Below are 27,590 nucleotides of genomic sequence, written 5' to 3'. Positions count from 1 at the left end.
TGGTGCCCATGATAGCAAAAGGGTGCCTGTCCCTTCACAATTTCTATATTAAAAGCCATTGTTTTTAAACGAGCTTCCTTCGGTGTGTCATGAACACAGAGGAAGGCGGTACGCCGAAAGGCGCTTGCTCACTGCCTGCTTAGTAAATATTTTCGAAGCATCCCCGAGAGTTTGGTAATTCTTTTGAATTGAAGAGTTGGAGCGTTAATGTAAAGCGGTTTTTACCACGAGCGCAACCTGCACCTGCCTGCAAGAGTGCCCTGATTTCACGTGGTTATAGGAGCGTGAAAAAATAATTATATATATATTTTTTGGGGGGGGTTGCAAGAATTGACATTTAAAACTGGGATGTTGGCACCTATATATACAATTGAATCTATGTGGTATAACTGACTATAGATGTATAGATTGTAAATAGCAACAGATTTAATAAATTCAATGATAGCACTAATTGAATATTAACTAACCCTCCAGGAACTACAAAATGGCCGCCACGCTTACATCAGGAAAGGCAACCAATAGCTTGTCCCTCATTGATGGTTATTACGGACGTAGTAACAAATTTTTTTCACGGAATGAAAACTTTATTGTTTATAAATATGGTTTGAGACATTATACCACCGACATTGACAAAGGCGTGTAGCCGAAACGCGTCTGTCGGGTGTTGTTGTGCGGAATAAATATTGAACAATATATCCTCCTTGTGTGCGCCTCATTTCTGATCCACAAGCGGGCCATCGAACAAATCATTTCTTATGGCGTTTCACCAACGCTGAGGCAGGAGCACCCGTGCCGTGGGAAAAGCAGCTAGGTAATTGCATCGGAAGACTAATTGTTGCTGCTCGCTCCGTCACTGATTCACTGATTCACAAGTGTGAGCAAAATCGAACTTCACCTGGACACACGGAGTGGAGAGAAGGAGTGGGCGACGCGTTACCTTGTTGGGGAAGAAGACGAACGCTGAAAGTCGGAGGGTGTTTGGATGCCCGTCAGAAACCCCACCGGTAAGCGGAGCCGCTTGCAACTTGCAAGGAACTGCACAGTGATAGGGACGTTTGGGGGACGAAGCAAAAGAAAAATACCTTTCCACATGTTAAGAAACAAGTAGGGAAACCGAAGATAGTATGTTTACAGACCGTGAAAGGGAAGAAGCAGCAGACAGTCTGTTTTCCAAGGGTCAAAGGAAGCACAATAGTGAGGCTCCAAGTGGGGACAATGGAACAAAAACAACGAACAATTCAGAAACCTTGTTCTACAAATTGGCGAAAACCTATGAAAAAGAAATGCGGAAGTGGTGGGAAGCCACATCTCCGCAGCGTTATCTAGACGCCAAACGAGTACCGAGGGGGCTTTGAATTTATACAACCCCCGCATATGAGAATCCAAACCCACAATTACTGCAAGAATGGGCAGAATACACCCGCGAAAGTTCAAGTGTGATGGTTAGAATGCTGGTGAAATATGCATGGATTGATCGGCAAGAGCTATTAGAAGAAATTTCAAAAATGGAAGCTGAAATTGCATTAGAGAAAGAGGAAAAACTCAGAGAGGAACTACAGGGTCTTATGAAAACGCGTCTGATAGAATATGAGGGTGTATTAAACGTAATAAACTAACAAAATTTATACGTGACGAAGAAGATTACGAAACAGGGAAAATACTGACCTTTGCCAAGAAATTTGAGGGCCCGAGGAGGCTGTTATTACAGCAAAAATCACAAGAGACACCATCCAGAGAAACTTCTGAGTCAGAAGTTTCAGAAGGAGAGCAGGCCACGCGCAAACCAAAAGAAAAAGAAGCAATACCTACTTTTTTTTCAGGAATTTCAATTACTGAGGCAAGTGCAGCAGAGGCCAGGAGCAAGAATCCACCCTCAGGCAAAATCAAAAGGAGACGAAGAACAAGAAGGGCCAGGAAAGGCAGGAAAAGCAAGAGTATTGAACACCGGATATATGGTAACGAGAAGCAAGCGGGGGCCAAGAAATAGCCACTCATCAGAAAAACACTATTGTGAATTTAACAGATAGGACATTGACCAGAACTGAAGAAAGAGTACTGGAATTAGGTCTGTCCTTTTGCCCCACACCCCAATTTGATTATGCCAATGTACGAGTTGATGTATACTAATACATAAGACAGCTCAAATTAAGAAAAATACATACCTTACATCCAAAGACGCCACAAGCTGTTTCTATGAGTATGCAAATCCAAGCAGGAGGAAGTATCACTGGCTCGGATATGGAAACAGTAACGTTACTCAGAGAATTGGAGTATGAAAGCACATTGTTGAGGCAAGCCGACATGACAAGAACATTGGAAGAGGCGGGGATAACCCAAGTTGGTGCCACAAGCAACATTAAATTCAAATCGAAAACTATCCCACAAACAGCAAATGGTTCAATTGACACTTTTCACGACCTTATCATTAATGATCTCAAGAAATTACAATCAAAAGGTCCTGAACTCCGAAGAGAAAATATCTCAAAGGAAGAATGGAAGGCGATCATGGACCAGAAAAATGATGAGAACTTAATTGTGAAACCTTCGGATATGGGAGGAAATATTGTCCTCATGGACAGGAAGTATTATCAAAATGAAGTATGGAGACAATTAAGAAACAAGTAATGTTACAACATCTTGACAAGAGCTGTGTATGACAAAAGCATCTTGGATTTTCACAAAATGATTGAAAAATGGCATGCCAAAGGGATTTTAAAGGATTTGGATTTTAAATATATTTTTTGTGACACACCAGAGATACCGACCTTCTACCACTTACCCAAAGTGCACAAAAGCATTAATAATCCACCTGGAAGACCCATAGTCTCCTCGTTGAACAGTCTACTAGAAAAAGCATCAATATACATCGATTGCTTCTTGAATCCATGGGTCCGAGATCTAAGTTCCTATGTTAAAGACACTAAGGAGTTTCTGAGGCTAATAGATGGCATTAAATGGGAACCTGACATGCTTCTCGTGACGCTAGACGTCACAAGTTTATATACCAGTATACAACATGAGAGGGGGCTCCAGGCAATAGAGTTCTTTCTAATGAAACGTGAAGCCAAATATTACGAACACAATTGTATGCTAATGGAACTTATTGCATTTTGCCTGAAAAATAAAAAAAATTTGATTGCAGGAGAGCTCTTTAGACAGGAACAGGGGACATCAATGGGCTTGTGCTTCTCCCCCAGCTACGCGAACTTGTTTGTGGGCTGGTGGGAGAAGTACGTGGCATGGGCAGGAGAAAATGAAAAATGACTTGAAAACATAGTGCTGTGGGCACGCTACATTGATGATCTCTTTATTATTTGGAAGGGATCTCGGAGAGATGTGGAGAACTATGTAGTGGCCCTGAACAAAAATGACTGTAACCTGCAATTTACGGATTGTATAAGTGACAGCAAGGTATCTTATTTGGACCTGAGTATATATTGAGGAGGGGAACTTGCAAACAGCCCTATACCGAAAACCTACAGCAGGGCATAGCACGCTTCATGCGAGGAGTTTTCATCCAGAAAGTGTAATTAAAGGCATTCCATTTGGCGAACTGGTACGCATAAAAAGAAACTGCACAGTAGATACTGAGTTTCTTAAAGCAAAGAGCGAAACCTCCAAAGACTCAGAGAGAGGGGCTATAAAGAAGGCACACTTAAAGCGGCCGGAAAAAAAGGAGAACTTCTAGAGAGGAGGAATTTAATCTTGGGGGAGATAAAAAGCAAGGACAATAAGACTAAGAATGAGCTGAGAATGATTTCAGACTATTCAGCACAATTATATACATACAGGGCCGGCAATAGTAGTAGAGTAGTGACTCTATTCAGAGACTCCTTTCTAACCTTTTTTTGCATAATTTTGATAATTTTGGCCATGTTGCTTTAAATGAGGTTGAGTCTTTTTTCTTTTTAAAACTAGGTTTTGTTAGGAGATCATTGGGAATGTAAACAATTTGGGTTTAAGTCCCTCTGCTATTTTTCTGAGGTTCTTTTTCACATTTCCCTCCTAACTAGAGCGGGGCCTCCTTCTTCCCGAGTGGGTGCCGGTTGAGGTGAGGCGTACTACCACATAAAGCTGGGTAAGTCATTAAGTTTTTACCCATATGCGTGATTGTATACACGTGTTAATATAGACAGGATCTGATCATGTGTTCTGTCAGCGGGGAGAGATTTTCTCTACCGCACTGTTTGTGTGCTGTGGTACTTGTTCTTGTTTCCCTAACTCTGTTATACACTACACCTTCTGATTCACGCTTATGCCTCTTTTTTAGGAGATACTGAAAGTTTTGGATTCCCTCCAGTATTCATCTGGGCTCAGAGGAACTGGTAGGATTGATCCAATGTATTTAGCGTGAATAGTTACAATACTTTTTGTTTTGATTTGCAGTCGCAGTTTCCCAATGGTCCTGAAGAAAGCTTAGACCAATAGTCAGTTTAGCTGAAACATGTCGACCTTCACTCACCTTGCCTACATATAGTTATTATTTCGAACTATTAGGGCATTTTTAATATTGATCCTAGTACCATACCGATTAAACTTAATTTTGGTTCTTGGAGTCAATTTTATTTTCACATTTTTTCACTTTAATTTTTTCACTTGCACTGCACCCCATTAGCATCACCAGTGAAGCCCAGTGGTCTGGATTTACATCATGATAATCCATCTCTGCACCATGATTAGGTGCATTGTCTGAGATTTGGATTGATGACATCTCCCACATGACGACACTCCACCAAATGGGTGGGCTGATGGGAATTTCTTTACCAGACCTAGGTTATCACTTCTAGTGTTACTAATGGTTTTGGGGTTCTAGTTCAATTGTGGCACACTAACTGTCTTTTGACCAGGCTACTTCCTTGTATGTTGACAGTTATAATAAGGGCGCGAGTGGCCTTGGTCGTTAAATTGCCCTTTTTGACCCTCCCCACATTTATTTTGTATATCCTGTAGCACAACATTTTCAGGAGCATCACAAGTCCAATCCCGAACTACTCAAGTACTTCTGTATGGATTGTATCCCCAAAGATGAGAGAGGAGGGGATAGGCTAAAAAAATTACGGAAGTTGGAGTCCAAATATATTACCCAGATGCAGTTCAAAAGTCCTACAGGGCTCAACAACGAGGAGGAACTTTGGGTACACATAGGCTAAGTTTAGTTACACAAACTCAGGTAGATAAAGATGTATAGCGCCTGAATCCATGAGGATAACCTTAGTATTTGGAAGAAAAGTCTGCATATTTTTAAGATGAGGGAATAGAGGAAATAGGGCAATATGACCCAAGCAGGTGCCGAATGGATAGAACAAGGAGGGAGTGAGGAGACAATAGAGGAGACCCATATGCCCATTCAGGGCTAGATTGATACAATTTAAAACCAGGTCTCCAACAAATTGGGTTGCAAGAATTGACATTTAAAACTGGGATGTTGGCACCCATATATACAATTAAATCTATGTGGTATAATTGACTATAGATGTATAGATTGTAAATAGCAACAGATTTAATAAATTCAATGATAGCACTAATTGAATATTAACTAACCCTCCAGGAACTACAAAATGGCCGCCACGCTTACATCAGGAAAGGCAACCAATAGCATGTCCCTCATTGATGTTTATTACGGACGTAGTAACACATTTTTTTCACGGAATGAAAACTTTATTGTTTATAAATATGGTTTGAGACATTATCCCACCGACCTTGACAAAGGCGTGTAGCCGAAACACGTCTGTCAGGTGTTGTTGTGCGGAATAAATATTGAACAATATAGCCTCCTTGTGTGCGCCTCATTTCTGATCCACAAGCGAACCATCGAACAAATCATATATATATATATATATATATATATATATATATATATATATATATATATATATATATATATATATATATATATATATATATATATATATATATATTTTATATATATATGTTTATATATATATACATACACACACACATACTGGAAAAAAGTAAATGAAGTTGCACATATGTAAGGTAGTAAGATATTAACTTATTTTGTTAAAAATCTCTGATATTCACTTTGAAAAAAAAAAAAGTTGATCTGGAGTTATACGTAGGTCAAAAAACCACTGAAATTCACCAGTTATGCGTAACTGACCTAAGTTTAACTTGCACCAACATAGACTTCACCTGCCATGAATGGCATCACAGTGGTGCAAGTTATACTCAGGTCAGTTACATATACATGTTGAATTTCACTATTTTCTTGGTTTTAAAATATAGATTTTTATTATAAGAAAACCTATGTATAGCTACACTTTTTTGTCAGTGAATTTCTATGTTTATTTTAGTGCAACGTAATATCTTATTATGATATGTCTGCAACCAAACCTGCCGTAGGCAGCTAACACCCCCACAGGTGGCCAACCAGCGACAGACCCCAAGCCCACACTTTCTTTTTTAAAGGGCTTTTTTGAATCCCACAGGACCACCGAGGGGCTACACTGGCACCTGCCAGAATCCCATGGTACCATGACGAACAAAATCATTTCTTTTGCTCTTTGGCCTCAGAGTGGAGCCCTCTTTGACCACCTCTAAGGGCTAGGAGGGCAGGGTATCCCTACCCTTCACTCTAGTATCTTTAAAAAAAAAAAAAATGTTGAGTCCCCAAATTCTGTGATTGCAGCCACAACATTATTCTTCATGTTGCTGCCAGTCAGTCACATCAGACTCCCTTGGGAGCAGCCAAACAGAATTTTCTGGGGGATCTTTTTCCCTGCTGATGTCCTGCGGGACTCCTGTGGTAGTCCTGCGGCAACAAATCCCGAAAAGTAAGCTTTGTGGATAAATATCTATCTTTCTGTCAAATTTGCTGTCATTTTGTTCAGCTGTTTTTTTCTGTACTGTTATCTACTTTTCTCTATCGAAACTGTATGTGGGCAAAAGTATTTGTGAGCTCACTTTTCCTTTCCCACAAAGTCAAAATGATTGTTTAAACAATTTGCAATATACTCTATTCAAACCCCCTTGCATATACTTTAGTATATACTTATATGTGTATGTACTTTTTGGGCTCTGGAGATCAGCCCTAGGACTTGTCTGCTTCCGCTTAGGGACTTTTTTTTCCTGGCAACTGCCGCTATGTAACTTTCATGAAGGAAAACGACCAGCAGAGGTCAGTAAAATACCAGAATCACTTTAGCCTTCTCTAAATTCTACTCAGTAGAAATTGTCTTTCACGAGCACCCATAGTCAATAATATTTTTTTCAAATCTTGTTTTTTCAGGCCCATTTTATAATAAAAACAGAGCTTTGGACTATACCATTTCCTGCTGAAAGGCAGTATTTCTCATGTTTTTTTTTCAGTTGTCTTTATTTCGATGATTTCATCATAAAAGACTTTGTACATATAAAAATACATCCACAGGGAAAGGAGTACATTAATTAATTTGGATAGGTTAAAAATACGAGTTTGTGAACAATAAAAAGCACTAGCTTTAAAAATTGAGATTAAAACGGTAAAAACATAGTAAAAATACAGTAAAAATACAATAGTAACAATAAAAATAAAACTGAATAGAATATCTACACAACTACGGTCTGGCCCGAATGATCCACACCAAACCTAGACATTTTGCCACAGCAATTACTATCGGTTCGCTTGTGTCGTATCTCAGGATCCTTAAAGCTACTGACCCCACCCTTGTGCCCAAATATCTACAAATGGGTTTTAGCCATTTAACACGTGGGGCTTCATAAGCCAGACATTCAAAGAATACATGTCCAATGGATTCCCTACGGTCAGTACACCAGCGACAGAATTCGGTCACCTGTCCCTTCCAGTGTTTAGTAAAAGTTCGGATGGGTAGGGAACCTACCCTTAACTGGTGATAGGGTTTTCTGTCGCTGGACTTGGTAATAATGTCCCAGTATTCTTCTAGCGAAGGTTCACTTTTAAACTCCAAGAACATACCAGTAAGTGAGGTAGCTGACGATTCTTTAAAGCGATTCTGGCCTATCAAGGACCAGTATAAGCTTTTATATAGTTTTTTTGGGGGGAAGGGATTATTAGCGGGATAAGACCACAGATTACCCAGGCCCATAGACTCCAGGAGCAACCTAATTTGCTTAAACCATGGTATGTTTCCCGAACCCAAAATGGATCTAACGTTGAGTATTGCCTTTGCGTAGAGGGCTAATTCAGGGGTGGTCCAGATCCTCCTCCATAGGGCCACTGGTTTGAATCGTGCAATGTCATCAATAGAATGACAGCCTAAATCCATTAATAGTGGACCAGTGGGACTAGAACAGGGAAGACCTGTGAGAGTCCTAAAAAAATTATTTTGTATTTTGACCAGAGAGGATAGGTCCCCTAAACCCCATAGGTCCGCACCATACAAGATGCTGAACCTATCCTGGAGTTATAAATCTTTTGCGCGGGGCCAATCCTTTTGGTCTGGGACGTTCTCTGTTCTTTAACCAAGCACCCTGTGAGCTGGGAAAACTTAAGGGATAGAGTGTCAATTTGGGGCTTCCAGCTCATCGTGCTCTCTAAAACTATCCCAAGGTAGGTCATTACATTTGTCTGTTCAAGCTTGGTGTTATTCAGTGTAACATGGCCTACCACAGGTCTCCCCTTACTAAGGACCATAAACCTGGTTTTGGTGACGTTAACCTGAAGGTCATGGTCTTGGCAAAAAACATCAAACCTATCCAAGGGAGCTTGCAGGCCCCTCTGTGTCTGCGAGAGAAGAAGGGTGTCATCCGCAAACATTAGTAACGGATACTTCGAGCCACCCAATGAAGGAGCGTCTGTCGGAAAAGTAGAAAAATACTGCACTACCCTGTTAATAAATAACAAAAAAAGGGTAGGTGCTCAGACGCATCCTTGTCTTACACCCCGTAATACTGCAAATCTGTTAGTCACCTGCCCTTGTTTTCCCCATCGAACTTGGGCGTAGTTTGACTCGTGGAGCCTAACTATAACATTTAGAAGGTCCGGAGGCATCCCCAGGCTATCTAAGACCCCCCACAGTTTGGCCCTGGGAACTAGGTCAAATGCTGACCTAAGGTCAACGAAGGCAGCAAACAAAGTGCCTCCACCTAGGCTGACTGTTTTCCAATATATCAGCTGGAACCTAAGGACCTGCTCGATGGTGCTGATACAGGATCTAAACCCGGCCTGTAGGGGTGACAGAATATCCTCCAACTCTATCCAACTCTGTATTCGTGCCAGGACCATCCTTGCCACAGTTTTTTTTAATACAGTTGATTAAACTGATTGGGTGATAATTCCCCGGGCTTGATCGACCACCCTTCTTATATATTGGCAGTATCTTGGCTCCTCTCCATGTGTCTGGGATTGCGGTCCCCCTGGCATGGCGGTGGCCCAAAAAACAATGTAAGGCACCCAGTTGTTTGGATCGTATTTGAAGAGGTCCGCCGGGATGCAGTCAATACCTGGAGCCACTGGGGATCTTACTCAAAGCCTCCTCGACTTCTCTACAGTCAAATACAAGGTCGTGCGTGTTAGCCGTAGGGCAGAAATCTAAAGGGGAGCTTTCGATTTCCAAATGAGTGCTACAAAGCTGGGACTCAAAGTGCTCGACCCAAGTCTCCGCTGGTACATAGTTTATGGGAACCTGAGAGTTGGAGGAATTGCCCCCTTTACCAATATGCCAGAACTTGGTCAGGTTTTTTTGTTTGCTAGCAACAAGGAGGTCCAGCCAGTGGTCACTATCCCATTCTTGTTTAGCTCGCTTTTTAGCTTTACGGTAGTTAAACCGAGCTAGTCTGATATCGACCATGTTCCTGAATTTAATTGCAGAGGCCAGTTTACCATGTAATGTAATGTAATTTGATACTTGTATAGCGCACTACTCACCCGCAAGGGTCTCAAGGCGCTTGTACGAATACCGCTGTGGAACCCATCCTGCTTTCCCTGTGAGGCGTCCACTCCTGGGCACCCCCAAGGTGGAGGCCAGGCATCCTTAGCATTGTGGGTGCCGTTGTGGAGATTAAGCAAGCTATTGCCCTGAGTTGCAGAGTGGGACTCCATGATTGGAATAGGCACTGAGGCGAGAATGATCAGGTCCGTGGAATTTTTGAGCCCAAGACCCACCGAGGCAGGGAATTGAACCCTGGTCCAAGGCTAGACCTCTGCATCAGGGTCTGCCGCTCTAATCATTGTTTTTGAGATCAAAGGAGAGAGCAAGGGATGTTATCACTTGGAAGTGAAAAAAGAGATAACTCCTATTCCCCTGATAGAAATATTTATGAAAACAAAGAGAGGAGTATCCCCAACGTAGAGTTTAGGAAAAAACTTTCGGAGGGTGAACTTTTTGGCAAAAAAGGAAAGAATCAACCTTTTTGTTTTAAAAACCCCTCACTCACCAACCTAGTGGTGACTTGCTTCATCATCGGGGTCCACCCTGGTGACCTAGCGTCACAACCTGCTCCACTGTAACACAGGTGTTGAAGCACATCCTGGTGACGCTAGGTCACCAGGGTGGACCCCGATGATGAAGCAAGTCACCACTAGGTTGGTGAGTGAGGGGTTTTTAAAACAAAAAGGTTGCTCTAATCATTGTGCCACACTTCTCCATAGGAATCCCGGCACAGTTTGTTGTACCAATGTTTGCGCTTTGGTTGAGCGGTTTTGTTATTTGGGTTCGAGGGTTTGGAAAAGTATGTTTTAAGGCAAGAGAATAAATCTCCATGGAGTTTTGTGATCTCTCTATTAATATCTTCCTGGGTTGGAGAGAGCGCAAAACTTCCAGGGCCCGTGTAACTTCCGTACCAATCTCCGCTAAAGCCCCTGGGTCAACAGCGTCCCTTGCCCAGCGCTCCCTACGTAAGTTGTTAGTAAGTAGGGCATCAGCAGTGACTAACTCTGTATGAAGTTCACATCCTGGGACACTGTTTAACTGCAGGCTGACTACAAGCGGGTTGGGGTCACTTTCTGGGCGGTCCAAAATCTCCATATCCCTTAGAGTTGACCGGAATTCAACTTTTAGGAGGGCGTAGTCTATTCGGCTTTTACGTAGGCCGTTATCAAAGGTGTTCCTGACAGTTTTATCGGAGACAGTCCGTCCATTAGCCGCCCTGTAACCGTGCTCTAAACAGAGGCCCATCCCCTGAAGGGACGATTTGATCCATTTCTTGATGGGTGTAAGATCAAGAATGGGGATGTTCCATTGCACATCCACTTCTGTCTGCAGAGTTTCCCAGTCTACACTCAGAGGCTCAAAAGAGCAATTTAGGTCCCCAACTAATATTACATTTACATTGGGGCTAACTGAATCCAGGAACCCATCCAATTTTAGGAAGGTCTCGGTACCACACCCGCCGGGTTGGCCTCTATTGTATACGTTGACAATGAGGATATCAGGACAATCCTGGAAATGCAACAGAATAGCTAAGAGATCCAAACTGTCAATGACTATTTCGGTGGGTCTGCAATTAATACTTTGCCTCACCCACATGCTAAGGCCACCTGAGGGTCTGCCCTTTGCCCCTCTAACTGCTGCTTTGTGGAAGTTAAGATAACCAGGTAGGTACACGGGATCCACTGCCCACGTCTCCTGAAAGGCTAGAATGTCGTAGTTCTCCACCAAGGCAGATCATTTGGCTATGGGGACTTTACTCCTTAACCCTGCTATGCTCCATGAAACCACAGTGAGCAAGTGGGTATCCCTGTCGACAAGCTCTTGGGGCAGAGACGTAGCAGGTTGACTATTCAAGTCGTCCATGTTACCATAATTAAGACACCCATACTCGCAAGAACTGGGTTTCTTGAGTGTACACTCTCCCAATTCCAGGGGGTCCTCCCCGGCCGGTAGAAGTATAACGGGATTCAAAGGCAAAGAGCAAAATGGGTTCGTGCCCAGAGCGCTCACTGAAGGAAAAGAGCTGGATTTAGGTCCCAGTCTTAATTTCAACACAGGATGTAAATGTAAATGTAAATGTAGTTGAGCTTATATAGCGCACAGCTACCCGCAGTGGGTGTCCCGGCGCTTGCTTAGGGAACCCATCCTGATATTCCCCTGTGTGATAGCCCCAGCGGGTATCCACAAGGTGAAAGTCAGGCATCCCGCCGCGAGGGGCCGTTGTGGAGATTAAGCAAGCTATTGCCCAGAGTCGCAGAGTGTGAACCCGTGAGTCGAGAAGGCACCGGAGGGAGAATTATCGAGTCCGTGGAATTTTTAGCCCAAGACCCGCCAAGGCGGGGAATTGAACCCTGGTCCAGGACCGATCTCAGCTTCCGGGTCTGCCGCCTCTAACCCCTGAGCCACACTTCGCCATGTAGTGGCGGGGCAGTGTTAGGACACTCTTTCCCTACGCACAATTTCCCCTCCATTAGGCTGCTACTATTTAAGTTCTCCTCCACGGCAGTACAACCTTTCCCCCTTTCCCCCTATATGTGTTCATGGCTATAGGCCAGTCAGGCCATCCCCTCCAGATTACTCAATAGCTCAAATCGGTTACACAGGGGGATGTGGGACATCTGTCTGGATGGACCATGAGGGCGTTCGGGGATCGTTTCCCAACCCTCACTCTGTACATAATGCTCACCACAGAAAGATTTGGGGTGAAAGTAGTGCCAATCGAGAGTAAGAATTCCTCTAACACCCAGATTTCTAGGGTGGTAACAGATGTGCCTAACCACTCTAGGGTCCCTGAAGTTTATAATTATGCAATCACCCTCCAAATCCTTTGGTCTGGTGCCCAACCAATCCACCCTTCTACAGAGCAAAATTTCTGCGCTTATGTAGGGAGGGAGAGACCTGTTTTCATTTAACCAAAAGGTGACCTTATTCTTGAGCTCACTATGGGACTCTAGCCGGTCTTGTTTAAGCTCAGGGACTCCTGTCATAATTACCGTATAGGGAGCTGACTCTGGGGGTAGGTTGATACATCAGGGCTTTGATGGTAGTCCCTCTATCCCAGGGGACTTGTTCTTGCTATTGTGATCTCTGCTACAGGCTGTGGTAACCGACTTCCTCCTGCCTACTCTTGCAGGGGGTACGGCTTCCTCCCTCGGGGGAACAGAGGCAGGGGAGATTTCTCTGCCTTTGAGGATTGCTATATGGTGGTGTTGAGCAAGTTGACTAGGTGGAGTGGGAGTGGGTATACCGGTCGTTGTGTTATTAGGAGGTATAACCACGCCTGGGGGCAGAGGGGCCCTGGGACCCGAGGGGGATTCTACGGCTTTTTCCAAGATAGCCGTGTTAGCTAGGACTATTCTTTCCAACCTCCCAATGTTCTCGCTGAGTTGTTTGACTCTCTCGAGTAGTGGAAGCAATAATGATTTCAATAATTGTTCCAGGGTTTCCAGTATTCCTATAGGGAGATCGACTTCTACAGATTTGAATGGTGTTGACTTATGGGTCCTACATCTAGAATCGTTTGCGGGTGTTGGGTGCTCTACTCCGGGCGAAATAAGATGTGACTGGGTAGTATATTTTGAAACTTTAGCACATCTCCCCTTTTGAGGCCTTCCCCCACGCTTTCTTTTACCAGCAGTCACTGGGATGTATTTCCCTTTCCTGTTGGTGGTGCCAATGGTGTAACTACTTGTGGTGGAATGGACATGACGGTGGGATTAGGTACAGTAGGTCTGTTCCCTAAAATGGAAATACTATCTGAGGTGGAATCTAAGGAGGAACAGTTGTTAGAAATATCGTCCCCAACCTTCGCCAAGCTAGGGCTCAAACTAGATTCACTGTCTAACAGCATCGTCTTTGGGAAAACTGCTGCCATGATTTTACTCAAAGAGGATCTCTTCGCCAGTAGCTCTAGAGACAGCCTTTTTTCTGTGAGTGCAATTTCGTGCTCAAGGACAACAGCTGCTCTTGTCTGCCATATCAGAAGTAAAATAGGCTCTGACACACTTGCAAATGGTAGACAGGATATTCGTCATGGTTGTAACATAGTTTCCTGTCCACTACACTCAAAAGAACAACTTGATTAAGACAGTCTAGGTAATATACGACTGGCTACAGGCCATAGATTGACACAGTGTCTGGAGGTGATAGTTTTGCTCTGTCCTTCGGATGCTTCTTACCCATTACACTCAACCTCAAGCAAAACAATTTCCTATCTACAACTTGCAGTGAAACAAGACTTTTTAGCATGGTAGAGGGTGCCGAATGTCCCATCCACAGTCACATGGCTGTGGAGAGTTTTGTAATAATTGTGGGTAGGAAAGCTGGCCAATAGTACACACAACAGAAATTCACTTCTTCAGAAAATGTGGAGATTAGTAGTTTCTTCTCTAGCTTAAATTTGCCTAGAATTGACATGCTCCAAAAGAGTAATCCAGTCCGGTATCTACTATTCCAACTGGTTTCCACATAGTAAGGACTTGGTACATACTAGTAAATTTGTTCTACATAACACATATTTTTAATGCATGTCACAAGGGGCTTATCTGACTAAAATGCACTGCACAGGCATAACCCGGGCGGATTTATGTACCATGGGGCACACCGTTTATGTGAGTTGAATTTAAGGAGGTGGTTACTGTACCGGCTGGTCATGTAGATACCATTGGTCTATCAGCATTTGCCCCACGTAAGTTAGTTAGAGCGCCATTGACTGGATACTAATGACACATGAACACTGAGATTGCATACAGTAATCCTGTATATACACTGATCCTTGTACATAGCACTGCATGAGTAAATGTTGTACTTGGTAATTCCACGGTTACATTGGGACTATGTAGATGGTACCTGGATGGCCCAGAGGAGCAATCTGCCTGATGTAATCTTGTAGACGTCATCTTATAGAGGTATGGCATTCGAACAGACACACAGTTAATCACAATGCTTGCCCAGGCCAGTAGCACTTTCATACCACACCTCCAAACCACAATTTTGAGGTGCATGTTACATTGGTGATGCCCCATACATCACATTGAGTTGTGGAATTGGCCCATTGTGAAAATACAACCATATATAATTGTTTCTGGGTGATATTTGACCGCATGCAAGTACATTACAGGAAAGATCGAATTAAGGTACTCAAACAAGTCCCCAAACATGACGGTTCCCTGGCCAGTGTATGGATATCACCTGGTTAGTCGTCAAGCATCTAGACAGGAAACATTTAGTGAACTTTGACTGACTGAGCGGAGGCCCACGCGAACAAAGTGCTGAACGACCACATGGCAAAAAATAACATCCTGGATCCCTCCCAACACGGGTTCAGGCCGGCCCACAGCACGGAGTCCGCTCTCCTTACCTCCACAGAACACCTGCGAGAAATCATGGACACCGGTAAAAGTGCTGCGCTGATTTTGCTCGATCTCAGCGCGGCCTTTGATACGGTCTCCCATGCTATTTTACTAAAACGATTGGAAAACATCGGGATCATTGATTCAGCACTAGAATGGTTCCGTTCATTTCTCACGAACAGATCCTTCCAGGTATCGGCCCCCCCTTCATTTCTAAACCCCAAGAAATAGGACAGGGAGTTCCACAGGGCTCTGCCCTCAGTCCATCCCTTTTTAATTTGTACATGCAACCTCTGGCGGAAGTTGCCAAAAAATGGGACCTTACAATGGTGTCGTACGCCGACGACACCCAGTTGGTCATCAGCCTTAACGAGGCTCCCTCCCCTGATGCCACTAGATTCAGGGATGGACTGACCGCCGTCGCCAATTGGATGACAGCGAACTGCCTCCAACTCAATGGAGGTAAAACGGAGGTGCTGCTCACGGGCAAAAACTCCAACAGCTGGAGCAACCATTGGTGGCCCTGCTCACTGGGCCCAGCCCCTCCTCCTAAAAATCTGGCAAAAAACTTAGGAGTCTGGCTGGACTCTACACTTAATTTTCAGGCTCACACTAAAAAAGTTGCCGCGACTTGTATTGGATTACTGAGAAGCCTTAATCCCATCTTAGGCTTCTTTGATTCCAAAACGAGGCAACTTATTGTACAATCGACCATTCTGGCCAGGCTGGACTACGCTAGTGTCCTGCTGTTAGGAGCCAACAAAGCGGAAATCAAGAGATTCCAACGGATTCAGAATTCCGCCGCCAGGGCTATAGTAGGCCTGCCGAGAAGGTGCTCCGCGAGAGCTACCATCCACAGACTGCACTGGCTGCCTGTGGAAGCCCGTATCCAATTCAAGGCCCTCATCTTTGCCTTTAAGATTCTGCGCAATGAGGGACCTGAGCTCCTTCGCCCGCTGCTAACGCCCTACAACCCCCAACGCAACCTTCGCTCCAAAGGGCAACACTTAGTCCTGGTCCCCTACACGAAATCCTGTCGTGTAGGAGGGCGCTCGTTCAGACTGTTAGGGGCTAAGTTATGGAACTCCCTCCCCTTCCATATCCGCAGCATGAACAACCTATTGGCTTTCCGCAAAGCTATTAAAACTCATCTTTTCCCCCCCCCTGTAGATCTCCTCCTGCTTCTTCTCCCAGTTGGTTATGTTGGTTCTAGCGCCGGGACGCCCCGTTGCCAGGGCAGCTGTTGCGCTTTACAAAATGCTTAACATAACATAACATAACATGATGGGTTTTGGTTTCTGTTTCCCCTTGTTTTGAATTTTCTGCAGGTAATAAGTCAGATGACGATTGTCCTGAAGAGATTCCGTGATTTAACAGGAGTCGAAACGTCAACATAGGTTTTCATCTGGTCATTTTGAGCAATGATTGTAGGAATAGGATATACACAAGTAATCCCCTTGTAAATACACTGACCGGTGAATCTGTATATATTGCTTCTTATGTGCACAGTTTTTTGATATATGTTTGTCACACTTGAGCACCGAGTCTCCTGCACTTATGTTATCTATTTGATTATTAATTGTATATCGAAAACGTTATGGGAGAATGAAAAGATATAAAAAATAGCAATATTACCACAGAAACAATGTGTCAGTTTATATATAGATTGATCTTTAGTTTGTATTCATCTGTATAAAACAACACTAGAGTGTCTAGGTTCCACCTGTCAGTTTGGAGTAATAACGTTGAATGGTGGGCTTCCCCGGATTGATACAAGAGGATTGCCAGCTCATCTTTTGGAACGAGTCCCATGATGGACACTGGTTTGTATACCAAAAGAGTAATCAACATCCTATACCAGGATTGGTCTTAGTCATGCATTTGGGTGAGTTAAGAGACCCAATGGGATGGGAGATATGAATGGTAACGCAGCCTAACCTATTACCTCGTTTGAGAGAGGGTGGGTAGGAAGCTGCAGCTGATTTGCAATGGGGAAAGGGTGGTAAAGATTGTTGATGTTATGTCTGTTTGCTTTTTTAAGGATTTAATGTCAAGGTTAATTGTTGTGCATTTCATTTCATTTCCTTTTCTTTCCCTTCCTTTGTTTTGCTCTGCTTTCCTTTCCTCATATTACAAACACCTGAATCATACAAAGGACATATCGGCTATCTATCCTGCCAGGCTCATGAATAGACCATTAATGAAAAAAATGCTCAGTAAAAGTATCAGCGCAGCTTTTCTATATTGAGAAGTACCGGAAGACGCACCGATGGTTCCAAAGTTTTTATGGAACTCGCCCCTTGGAATGTTAACATGAAATGACTTAATATGCCATGACATATACATCTGATTACGATGTCAGTCATCCAGGAAGTCAGCCTCATGACTCACAACTTGTGCGGAGACAGAGAAAGGAATCTTCTCCAACTGCCTACCTCGTCTGTTATAAACCTTCTGCAACAATAAAAATAAAAAAAACATTTTTTTCAGCACAGATATGCTTAAATAACCCCAAAACGTGGCTGCTGGTATAGAAAGCCAGGCCCACAGTAGACTTACCTGCTCAATGCCCAGTTGCTTGTTGACATTGTCTGAAAGAAAGAGCATTTCTCCTGTCTGATGAACCACCATGAGAAAGCCTTCCAGAGCATCCAGGATATGTCGGTCTTGATTGTTATCTGCAATATCTGTATTCTTCTCATCTTCAAATAAGACATGCAATGTACACAACACAAAAGAAAGTGTTACAATTGGTGCCAAAGTTAACATCTTTCTTCACATTAATAGATACATGTTTAATGTGTCTATGTCATTTGTACAAAATATCATTTTGCTGTTGGAGTTCCTTTCTACATGCGAATTCAAAATCTGAATATACTTTATTAGATTTCAAGTCATAATAAAATCATAAAAGCCACAATTAAAACATTCATGAAAATTGACGATGCATTATACAAAATTATCGAAACCACTTCTCTTTAAGAAAATGTCCATCAATTAATATTATCTCAGTCAACCTAAGCATTTAGGGCCGTTAATACACTTTATGCATTTGTAAAGAAAGAGCCATTACCTAGTAATACTCTTCCTTTTTTTCATTATACTTTTCAGAAAGCCAGTCATAATTGTCACACAATAGACATTTTCCAATAATTGCAGATATAAAAAGGCAGGTCGACATTACCTCCAACCCCCTTGTTTTAAAAATGGCAGAATCCATTTAACTCTTTCTTTTGAATATATTTTGCAAAAGAGAATCACATGAATAGTTGATTGATTCGAGATATTATCACAAGGGCAAGGACACTGATTTCTGGAACAATCATTGATGGAGGGAAAACTGACCAAACAGTGAAAACAATCAAACCTAAACCTTTTAAGGACATATCTAGTGTGCCCTTCAATGCACCAAACCAGATAGGGTTGTATACAATAGGTTGCCAATGTCAATTGATGCAGAATCACTGCATGTTTATTCATTTCCCGTGCAGCTCTTAGGGACTCTAGATGTGTCATGCAAAGTAATTTAAAATCGTTCCTTGAAATAGAACTCATGGTTTCAGAAGAATTATAAAAATCCTAACGATTAATATCCAATAAAAATGTTCTAATATAATTCTGCCAATTAATCCTACATGCATGATCCAATTTCATTGTATCCTTAATAATATCTCTATTCAATCCTGTACAAATAGATGGCCAAACTCGATGCATAGCAATAGAGATTGCATTCTGATCATATCCGAAATATATGGAATCTCTAGTTCACTTTCAATTAAAAACTGTGGTACTCTGTGGGACAGCTAAAATAAATCTTAAAAAAGTATTTTCAACTATTTCAATTGGGGAGACGTAATGGAAATCCCAGAATCCTGCCCTGGACATTGCGATACTTATGCACTTAGCCTGATAGATTTTGAGGAGAATCTCTGGGGGCCTTTTGCCCATTTTATTTGCAAAGTTAATCACTGCCGCTATTGACCTCCTAAAAAGGAGACTCCTGCTCTTAATCGCGGCTCCCCAAGAACTGGTACGCTCAAACAAAACACCCAAGTAAGAAAACATACTAGTTGAGTCTATCCTGTCTTTCCCGACTGACAAACTTCTACATTTGCTTCTCCCCTTCCCACATGTCATTACAAATGTTTTTTTTGACATTAAGTTTTAAGCCTCGGCTATCCATGAAGCTAATATACGTGGCAAGGGCTCTCTGTAGACCCAACTGAGTTCTGGACATAAGTACCGCGTCATCCGCATAGAGAAGAGATTCCATCGGCTTATTGTGGATCCGTGGTGGGTCTCTCTCCCCAGCCTCCAGTTCCTCCTCTAAAGCGTTAGTATATAAAGAGAAGAGGAACTGGGCCAGGACGCAGCCTTGTCTCACCCCCCTCTCCACATGGAATGACGCCGTACATCCTCCCTTTAGCCCATACCTCACCTTTGCACTGGCCCGAGTATAGTTGTCTTAAAAATTGCACCAGGGCTGGATCGACTTTTAGATCCATAAGAATTCTCCACAGTCTATTGTGTATAACACAGTTGAATGCAGCCGTGAGGTCGACAAAGGCTACATAATGCTTGCCCGCCTTAGCATGTGTATATTTCCCTATTAAAATACTGAGATTTAAAACATGCTCATTAGTCCCCAGCCACTGTCTAAAACCGCATTGGGCTGCACTCAGAATATTATTATCCTCAGCCAATATTTCTAGTCTGTTCAGAACAATCCTGCCTGCTACCTTTACCAAAGCATCTAAAAGAGATATTGGTCGGTGGGAGGCTGGGTTGTATTGATCCCCCGTTTTAAAAATCGGTATGATCACTGATTATGACCAAGACCTGATAAAACCCATTGCACAACAAGCTTCTAAAACCCGAGTTAACAAGGAGGACCATAATGAGGGATGGATTTAAATAAATCCATCGGGACACCGTCTGGTCCCGGTGCCTTACCTCCTTTACTGGCGATGATAGCCGCTAACACCTCCTCATGTGTTATATGCATCTCTATAGGCAAAAAAAAACAGAACCTTCCCAATCGTCAAGTTCAGGATCCAAAAAATGTTCTTCCTTCCCCTTACACCTGTATACATTTGAAAAGAAATCAATCCATGATTTTTCGTCTATTGCAACCTCAATATTTGCTCTATCGTTATTCGTAATTCGTTATTCGAGAAGAACCGAGAATAACCAGAATGAGTTGCAGTCCTTACATAGGGACGCTTCATAAAGAGTGTCCCAAGCTTGATCTTTAAGTACTTTCTTTCATACTTTTCTTTCAAGATTATATGCCCTCCTACTTTCTCTAATTTCCCCCTGATATCTCACAGTTCTATGGAGAGCATTTTTCAAACTTGTATACGTATTGGTACAATTAGAGTCAAACCAACCATTCTCCTCAGTAGGGGCTCCCTTACTCTGTGATGTAAGCACATTTTGGACCACAGTAGTGATTTGAGCAAATTCCCTCAGAGTGTCATCAGTAACAGTATTTTATTGTAAACACACTACTATATAATCGTATGCTTTAGTAATGATCTATTTATTGAGCACCTCTGGGTGTTTCCTACCCCATCGCAGGGAGAAACCATTTTGGCGGACTAGAGCAATATTTTGGGTCCATGCCAAACCATTATTATTAGAATAAACGCCTCGTTTAGGGAGGATTATATTAATACTTATGGGCAAGTGGTCACTCAACACATTGGGATGTGTTTTAAATTTATCAAACCAGGTAGCATAGCAATTTGGAACAATTATAAAATCAGTTATAGATTCGCAACCTCTACCAATGAATTATTAATCAAAATCCACCGGAGGAGAGCACATCAGATTCGCAAAACCCAAATCATGCCAGGCCATTAAATCATTCAACTTCTCTCCCCTGTCAGTATGAAAAAAATGTGTCATAAGTTCATTCTCTTAATTTACTAAACCACACTGCCCGGATCCAGCCTGAGAGCAAACGTTTACATTAAAATCACCTCCCCAAACCGTGATCATATCAAAACCTTTTGAGGTTCCTATTTTGTCCATTTCCTCACTGAGTGACTTTAAAATATCTCCCCATTGTCCCTTCCCCGTATTATTATAAAAATTGATTACCGACACAGCTATAATACAGTTCAAGTAGATAGTAACAATTTGATAAAATAATGTTGATTTAACCATTTCAATTCCTAAAACCCCCAGCAGATTTGAGATATAAACACATATCCTTCATTTGTGTCTCCCATGGGTTGACCGTATTGCTGGCGTCTTATACCCATCAATATTTACTTCATCCAGCAGCCAGGTCTCCTGAAAACATAGGATGTCAAACCTGCGGATAACGTCTATACAGATGGAGTTATTAACCTTAGTTTGCAAGCCAGCAATATTCCAAAAGAGTACATTAATACCCACAGATGCACTATCAATGGGATTAGTGTTGGCCAGTCATTTCGAAGCCTGACCCATAACCTCTGGCCTCCTTATATAGGATATGTCGGTCTTGACTGGTATCTGCAATATCTGTATTCTTCTCATCTTCAAATAAAACATGCAATATACACAAATCAAAATAATGTGTTACAATTGGTGCCCAAGTTCACATCTCTCTTCACATTAATAGATGCATTTGTACAAAATAGCATTTTGTTGTTGGAATTCCTTCCTACATCCCAATTAAAAAAACAGATGTACAGGATTGCTACTTTTTATTTGCCACCTCTAAGAGTATCACTGATGCGTGAGAATTCTTTGTGTCTAGGACCAAGAAGAGTTATGAGGTGCAAGGAGTGATACCTCCATGGGGGAATATCGCTGTGGGCTAGGGTGCAATGGTCTGATGTTTCGAGGCCGAAATTACCAAGTTGGATCTGCACCGGGTAAAACCATGAGTGGGAGGGACAGAGGCTGCAAACAGAGGCTGCCAAGAGCCGATGGCCTCTTCCGGTACCACGGGGGAAGGAGACCATGCTCCCCCCAAAGACCCATAACTTCCCCACCACTAGATAACCTCTTCACCCCCGCAATTATTTAACACCTACTCAGAGAAGGTAGTAAATATTACCATCAATTAGCCTGGTATCAGGAAATACCTGTGCTAAAGGACTTAGATAATCCTGGGCACATCAGGCTACTTATCGAGCTCATAAAGTTTGACACAGCCCTTCGAAGAGTTTATTCTGACATCATCTCTATTTGAGTGCAGGAATCTATGCACAACGTTCTACTTGACTGATTTTTAGGAACTGTGGAAGATGGTTGATGAGCCTAGAGATGGCTCAACTCAACTCAAGTAGAAGGTATGGAATGTTTAAGTACTTCCTCTTCGATAAGATGTTTAGTGGAGTTGGAGAAGTAGCCTTTCCTGGTGGAGCATTTGTCACAGTATATTGTCCACTGTACCTTTGTGATTGGTATAGCAATGCAACCCAGATGTCCCCTGCCCTCTGGATGTCATTCTTTGGAACAAAAGTATTTTTCGAGGAGTGCCAAAGGCAATCCCGTCTGCGCCCGTCCGCAACCAGACCAGCCAACGCTATGACCCGGCAGCACTCCACGCCCACAAACCAGGCAGCAACAATAACTGCAAGCTAGCGTCACCGGCCAACACCCACGGACCCTTCAGCTGTCACCGCTGCTGGCACACCTGCGGCACCGCCAAGACCACTGACCCAGAGCAACCCGCCCGCAATAGCACACCCAAAACGAAGACCCTGCAATGCATCCTCCTCAACGTCCGATCCCTCCACAAACAAGCCGCAGAAATCTGGGACCTCCTCGACAGCACCACCCCGTACGTACCGTTCCTCACTGAAACATGGACCAACACCTCCTCGTGACCGGACATCGCCATCACCATCCCCCAAGGATACAAGATCTCCAGGAAGGACCGCCCCAACCGCCTGAGAGGAGGAATCGCCATTGTCCACAAATCCACTCTCCACCTGAGCACACTCCCCGACGAGCCCACAGACCTGATGGAACACCTTCACTTCAAGATACTTGCCAGCCCCACCACCGCCCTCCAAGAAACCCTCATCTACCGACCCCCTGGACCCCGCTGACATTTTGCCAAATTCAATATGGACATCATCTGCCCGCAGGCCAGTGCATCCACCAACTACACCCTGCTGGGAGACCTCAACTTCCCCCTCAACAACCAACTGGACCCCAGCATCAAATCCCTCCTGGACAACCTTCACAACACTGGGTCAGATCGTGACCAAACCCACGCACTCAGTAGGATACACTCTTGACCCCTCTTCACAACAGGAAACTCCATCACCTTCAGCCACACCACCGAACTCCCATGGACCAACCATTGATACGTCCCCTTCACCTTCAGAACACCCATCGTCCACAGACACCAGCCCCTGCTCCCAAGAAGAAATTGGGCCAGAATCACAAACGACCAGCTAACTTCATCCCTCAGCAACTCCACCCCTACCGTCATGGAAAACGACGACCCCAATGCCGCAGCCCAAACCCTTCACAGATGGATCACTGACAGCGCCAACACCTTAGCCCCCCTCAAGAAAATAAACAACACCCACGGCAACAAAGCTAGATGGTTTACCACTGAACTTCGAGAGTACAGACGCACCTGCCGCCACCTTGAAAAGGACTGGAGGAACACCAAATCCACAGAAGCCCACAACAACTTCAGAGCCGCTACCAAAGTCCACCAGCAACTCATCACAGAAACAAGGAAAAAGTGATCGAAGACAGAATCTCCACCCACGCACATAACAGCAAAGCACTCTTCCACATCATCAAGGAGTTCGCTCAACCTACCAGTGAGTCCACCAACCTCCCACCCTCACAAGACCTCTGCGACAAACTCAGCACCTTTTTCCACCACAAATTCAAGAGCATCTACAACAACTTCAATGAAGACAACCAACACACTGAACCCTCACCAACCACCCCGACACCATGAAGCCAACGATCGACAACTGGACAGCCCTCACCACGGAAGACACACTGAAGAGGACAAACTCAATCCACGCTGGGGCCCCCACGGACCCCTGCCCCCACCACATTTTCAACCGCCGACACCACCATTTTTCCCCAATGACTGGAAACACGCCGAGATCAACCCCTCCTCAAGAAACCCTCGGCGGACCCCACCGACCTAAAAAACCACGAACCCAACTACCTGCTCCCCTTCCCAGTGAAAGTCATTAAGAAAACCATCAACAGCCAACTCGCCACATTCATCGAAGAGCACAACATCCTCGACCCCTCCCAATCCGGCTTCAGAAAAAAACACAGCACGGAAACCACCCTCTTCGCTGACACTCATGCCCTGGTCAAAACAGATGACATCCGCACCCTACTGGACAAAGGAGAAACAGCAACCCTCATCCTCCTCGACCTCTCAGTGGCGTTTGACACAGTCTCTCACCGCACCCTAATACTCAGACTCCACGACGCAGGGATTCAACACAAAGCCCTCAACTGGATCCACTACTTCCTCTCCGGTAGAACCACAGCACGGAAACCACCCTCTTCGCTGCAACAGATGACATCCGCATCCTACTGGACAAAGGAGAAACAGCAGCCCTCATCCTCCTCGACCTCTCAGTGGCGTTTGACACAGTCTCTCACCGCACCCTAATACTCAGACTCCACGACGCAGGGATTCAAGACAAGGCCCTCAGCTGGATCCACTCCTTCCTCTCCGGTAGAACCCAGCGGGTCAGACTCCCCCCTTTCCTCTCGGACCCTACACCAACCACCTTCGGAGTCCCCCAGGGGTCATCCTTCAGCTGTAGGCTCTACATGACTCCACTCGCCCCCATTGTCAGAACCTACGGACTCAACATTATTTCATACGCAGACGACACCAAACTTAGACTCTCCCTATCCAACGAACCCAACACCGCCAGACACAATTTTCAAGAAGGCATAGAAGCTGTTGCGAAATGGATCAAAAACAGCTGCCTTCAACTAAACACCAACGAAACAGAAGTACTCATCATGGGCCCAGACCCCGATGCCTGGGATGACAGCCGATGACCACCCACCCTCGGAAGTCCGCCCACCCCCACAAACCATGCAGGCAACCTGGGAATCATCCCGGACTCCGAACTCAAAATGGACCGCCAGATCAACGCCGTCTCATCCTCCTTCTTCACCACCCTCCGCCTCCTACGCAAGACCTTCAAATGGATCCCCCTCAAACACAGAAAGACCGTCACTCATGCCCTGGTCAAAAGCAGAATTGGCTACTGCAACGTACTCTACGCCGGAATAAACAAAAACCTCACACTCAAGCTACAGAACATCCAGAACACGGCCGCAAAACTGGTCCTTAACCTGCCAAGACACTGCCACATCTCCCAGCATCTGCGCACACTCCACTGGCTCCCCATCGAAGCTAGAGTCACCTTCAAGATGCTCACCCACGCTCACAAGGCCCTCCACGACACCGCACAGCATTCCTGAACAGCCGACTCAAATTCCGCTTACCCCAAAGGACTCTATTATCATCCCAGCTCTCCTACGCCGTGGTCCCCCGCACCTGAAAGACCAGATCAGGCAGCCGCTCCTTCTCCTTCCTCGCAGCTAGGACCTGGAACACCTTCCCTCTCCACCTCAGACAGACTAGATCTCTCCCCATCTTCATAAGAAACCTCAAAACCTGGCTCTTGGACAGAACCCCTCCTTGATGGACTGGGACTTGCAAAACCCCCTCCCCCAGCTCCTTGAGACCCTCGCGGGTGAGTAGTAGCACTTAACAAACGCGTGATTGATTAATTGATTAGAAGACAAGGTCCAGGAAATATTTACGGAGCAAAAGCATTATTCATCATGCATGAAGGTTAAGTGCCCACTTCTGCCTCTTCCCATCACAAGTCTTCTTCAATACAGCTCTTACTAGATCACCAATCTTGAAAGGCATACAGACATTTGAGAATTGGGCAGTTTGTTTAGAAAATTACTTCAGATTCCTGCGTCCCCAAGGTAGACTGAATGGGGTATTCCAGTAACTTCTCTTCACTGACCCATAGTTATATGTCAGCCTGACTCTGGCCATGTCAGTCTGACAAGAGAAAGGCTCTCAAAATGGGATATCTGTAATTTCTGCAGGAGGAGGCACCTACATGCTGACCCAGTGGTGCAACAAAGAAGTTGGGATAATTCCGTCTTTTTGGATTATGAATAGTCATATACCTCAACAATGGGAACATATGACTTTAATCATTCAACCTCAAATGGACCTTACAAAAAATAATATACCTAGTGATAACAGTTGTCTTTATGGAGACCCTGGATCTGACTGAAGCTTACTTGCAAGTGAAAGTTTCTACTAACCTTTGGCAGTTCCTTCATTTCACTGTGCACAAGAGGCATCCACTGTTTAAGGAACTTCATTTCAGCCTGAAATTCACCCAACTAGAATTCACTAATATTGTGGAATCTGCAGTTACTCAGATTCACCTGGAGGGCTGGCTGCTGTACTCATATCTTTACAACTGGACGCTCCAAGCAAGCCTTTTCTCTCCAGAAAGTGATTGTGCATGCAGCTGTGGTTGCAACCTTTTGAAATACCACAGTTAGCTTCTCAACCTGATGCAGCATTTTATTATTCATTTTTGGTCAAATGTGCTAATCTTCAATTCTGGATCTAACTTGAGATGTTTCTGCACTTCTCCATATCCACAGCCCACCATGCATAATATTAATATGTGGGTTGCCCAAGACACATGGAATGGGAAATGGGATAAGCGAGAGAGCAGAGACTCTAGATATCACTTTGCTGATTCTGCAGTATGCTAGGCACTGATGTCTACTGGATATAGAGGTTATCTGAAGATAAGATCAATTTCTTTAGTATTCTGTCACTATTGACTGAGTCTGCTATAAGTTACTACAAAAACAATATACCTTCAGCTTATCTCTAGGTCTCATACTCTCGGTGTTATAGTGGAATGCTGACATTCCTGGAACTGGAGCATGAGTAAAATCTACATAATGAAGGTTATTTCTTTATTATATATTTGTCATTGAAGCCAATAAATCATTCCCTTTATACCACCATTATCTTAGTGCAACATGTGCATTGTTAAACAATTCAATAATCCTTTATAGATGAATTTGATCCTTTCTGATCCTCAAGTAATATAGGGTACACGATGTGCAACAAAATATAGTCCTAGACTATCTCAAGGTAACTCAGAATCTGTACTTTATAACATTTAACCTGTTTTCAAAACATACTTTCAATCCTCTTTGTATTCAGCTTCAGTTTCCAAACAGGCTTTAAAAATTTAACAAAATGGTAACCATGTTTTTTTTACAAATTTTGGTAGCAAGATTCTGGTATCAGCAAGAAAGTATCTTGATTATGCTGCAGGGACACTTTGCACCACTAGAAAACTTATACTTGAAA

At 43.8% G+C, this 27,590-nt stretch overlaps 1 protein-coding gene across 3 annotated transcripts in view; it reads right to left on the bottom strand.

Annotated features, from left to right (window-relative positions):
- The window catches only part of LOC147692313 (endothelial PAS domain-containing protein 1-like), a 595,714-nt gene that overhangs the window by 381,786 nt on the left and 186,338 nt on the right, over window positions 1-27,590 (bottom strand). For 2 of the 3 annotated variants that reach the window (XM_086938561.1, XM_086938562.1), the window contains exon 3: window positions 17,762-17,904. In XM_086938561.1, coding sequence (XP_086794687.1) covers window positions 17,762-17,904 — 143 coding nt within the window. Of the gene's footprint in view, window positions 1-17,761; window positions 17,905-20,155; window positions 20,223-27,590 lie in introns of those variants that run through there. The other variant, XM_086938563.1, reaches the window with a different exon arrangement.

The sequence above is a fragment of the Lissotriton vulgaris genome, chromosome 9 (genome assembly GCF_964263255.1).
Source record: "Lissotriton vulgaris chromosome 9, aLisVul1.2, whole genome shotgun sequence".
NCBI lineage: Eukaryota > Metazoa > Chordata > Amphibia > Caudata > Salamandridae > Lissotriton > Lissotriton vulgaris.
The sequence above is the reverse complement of the archived record's forward strand: the minus strand, read 5'-3'. Positions and strand labels throughout refer to the sequence as shown.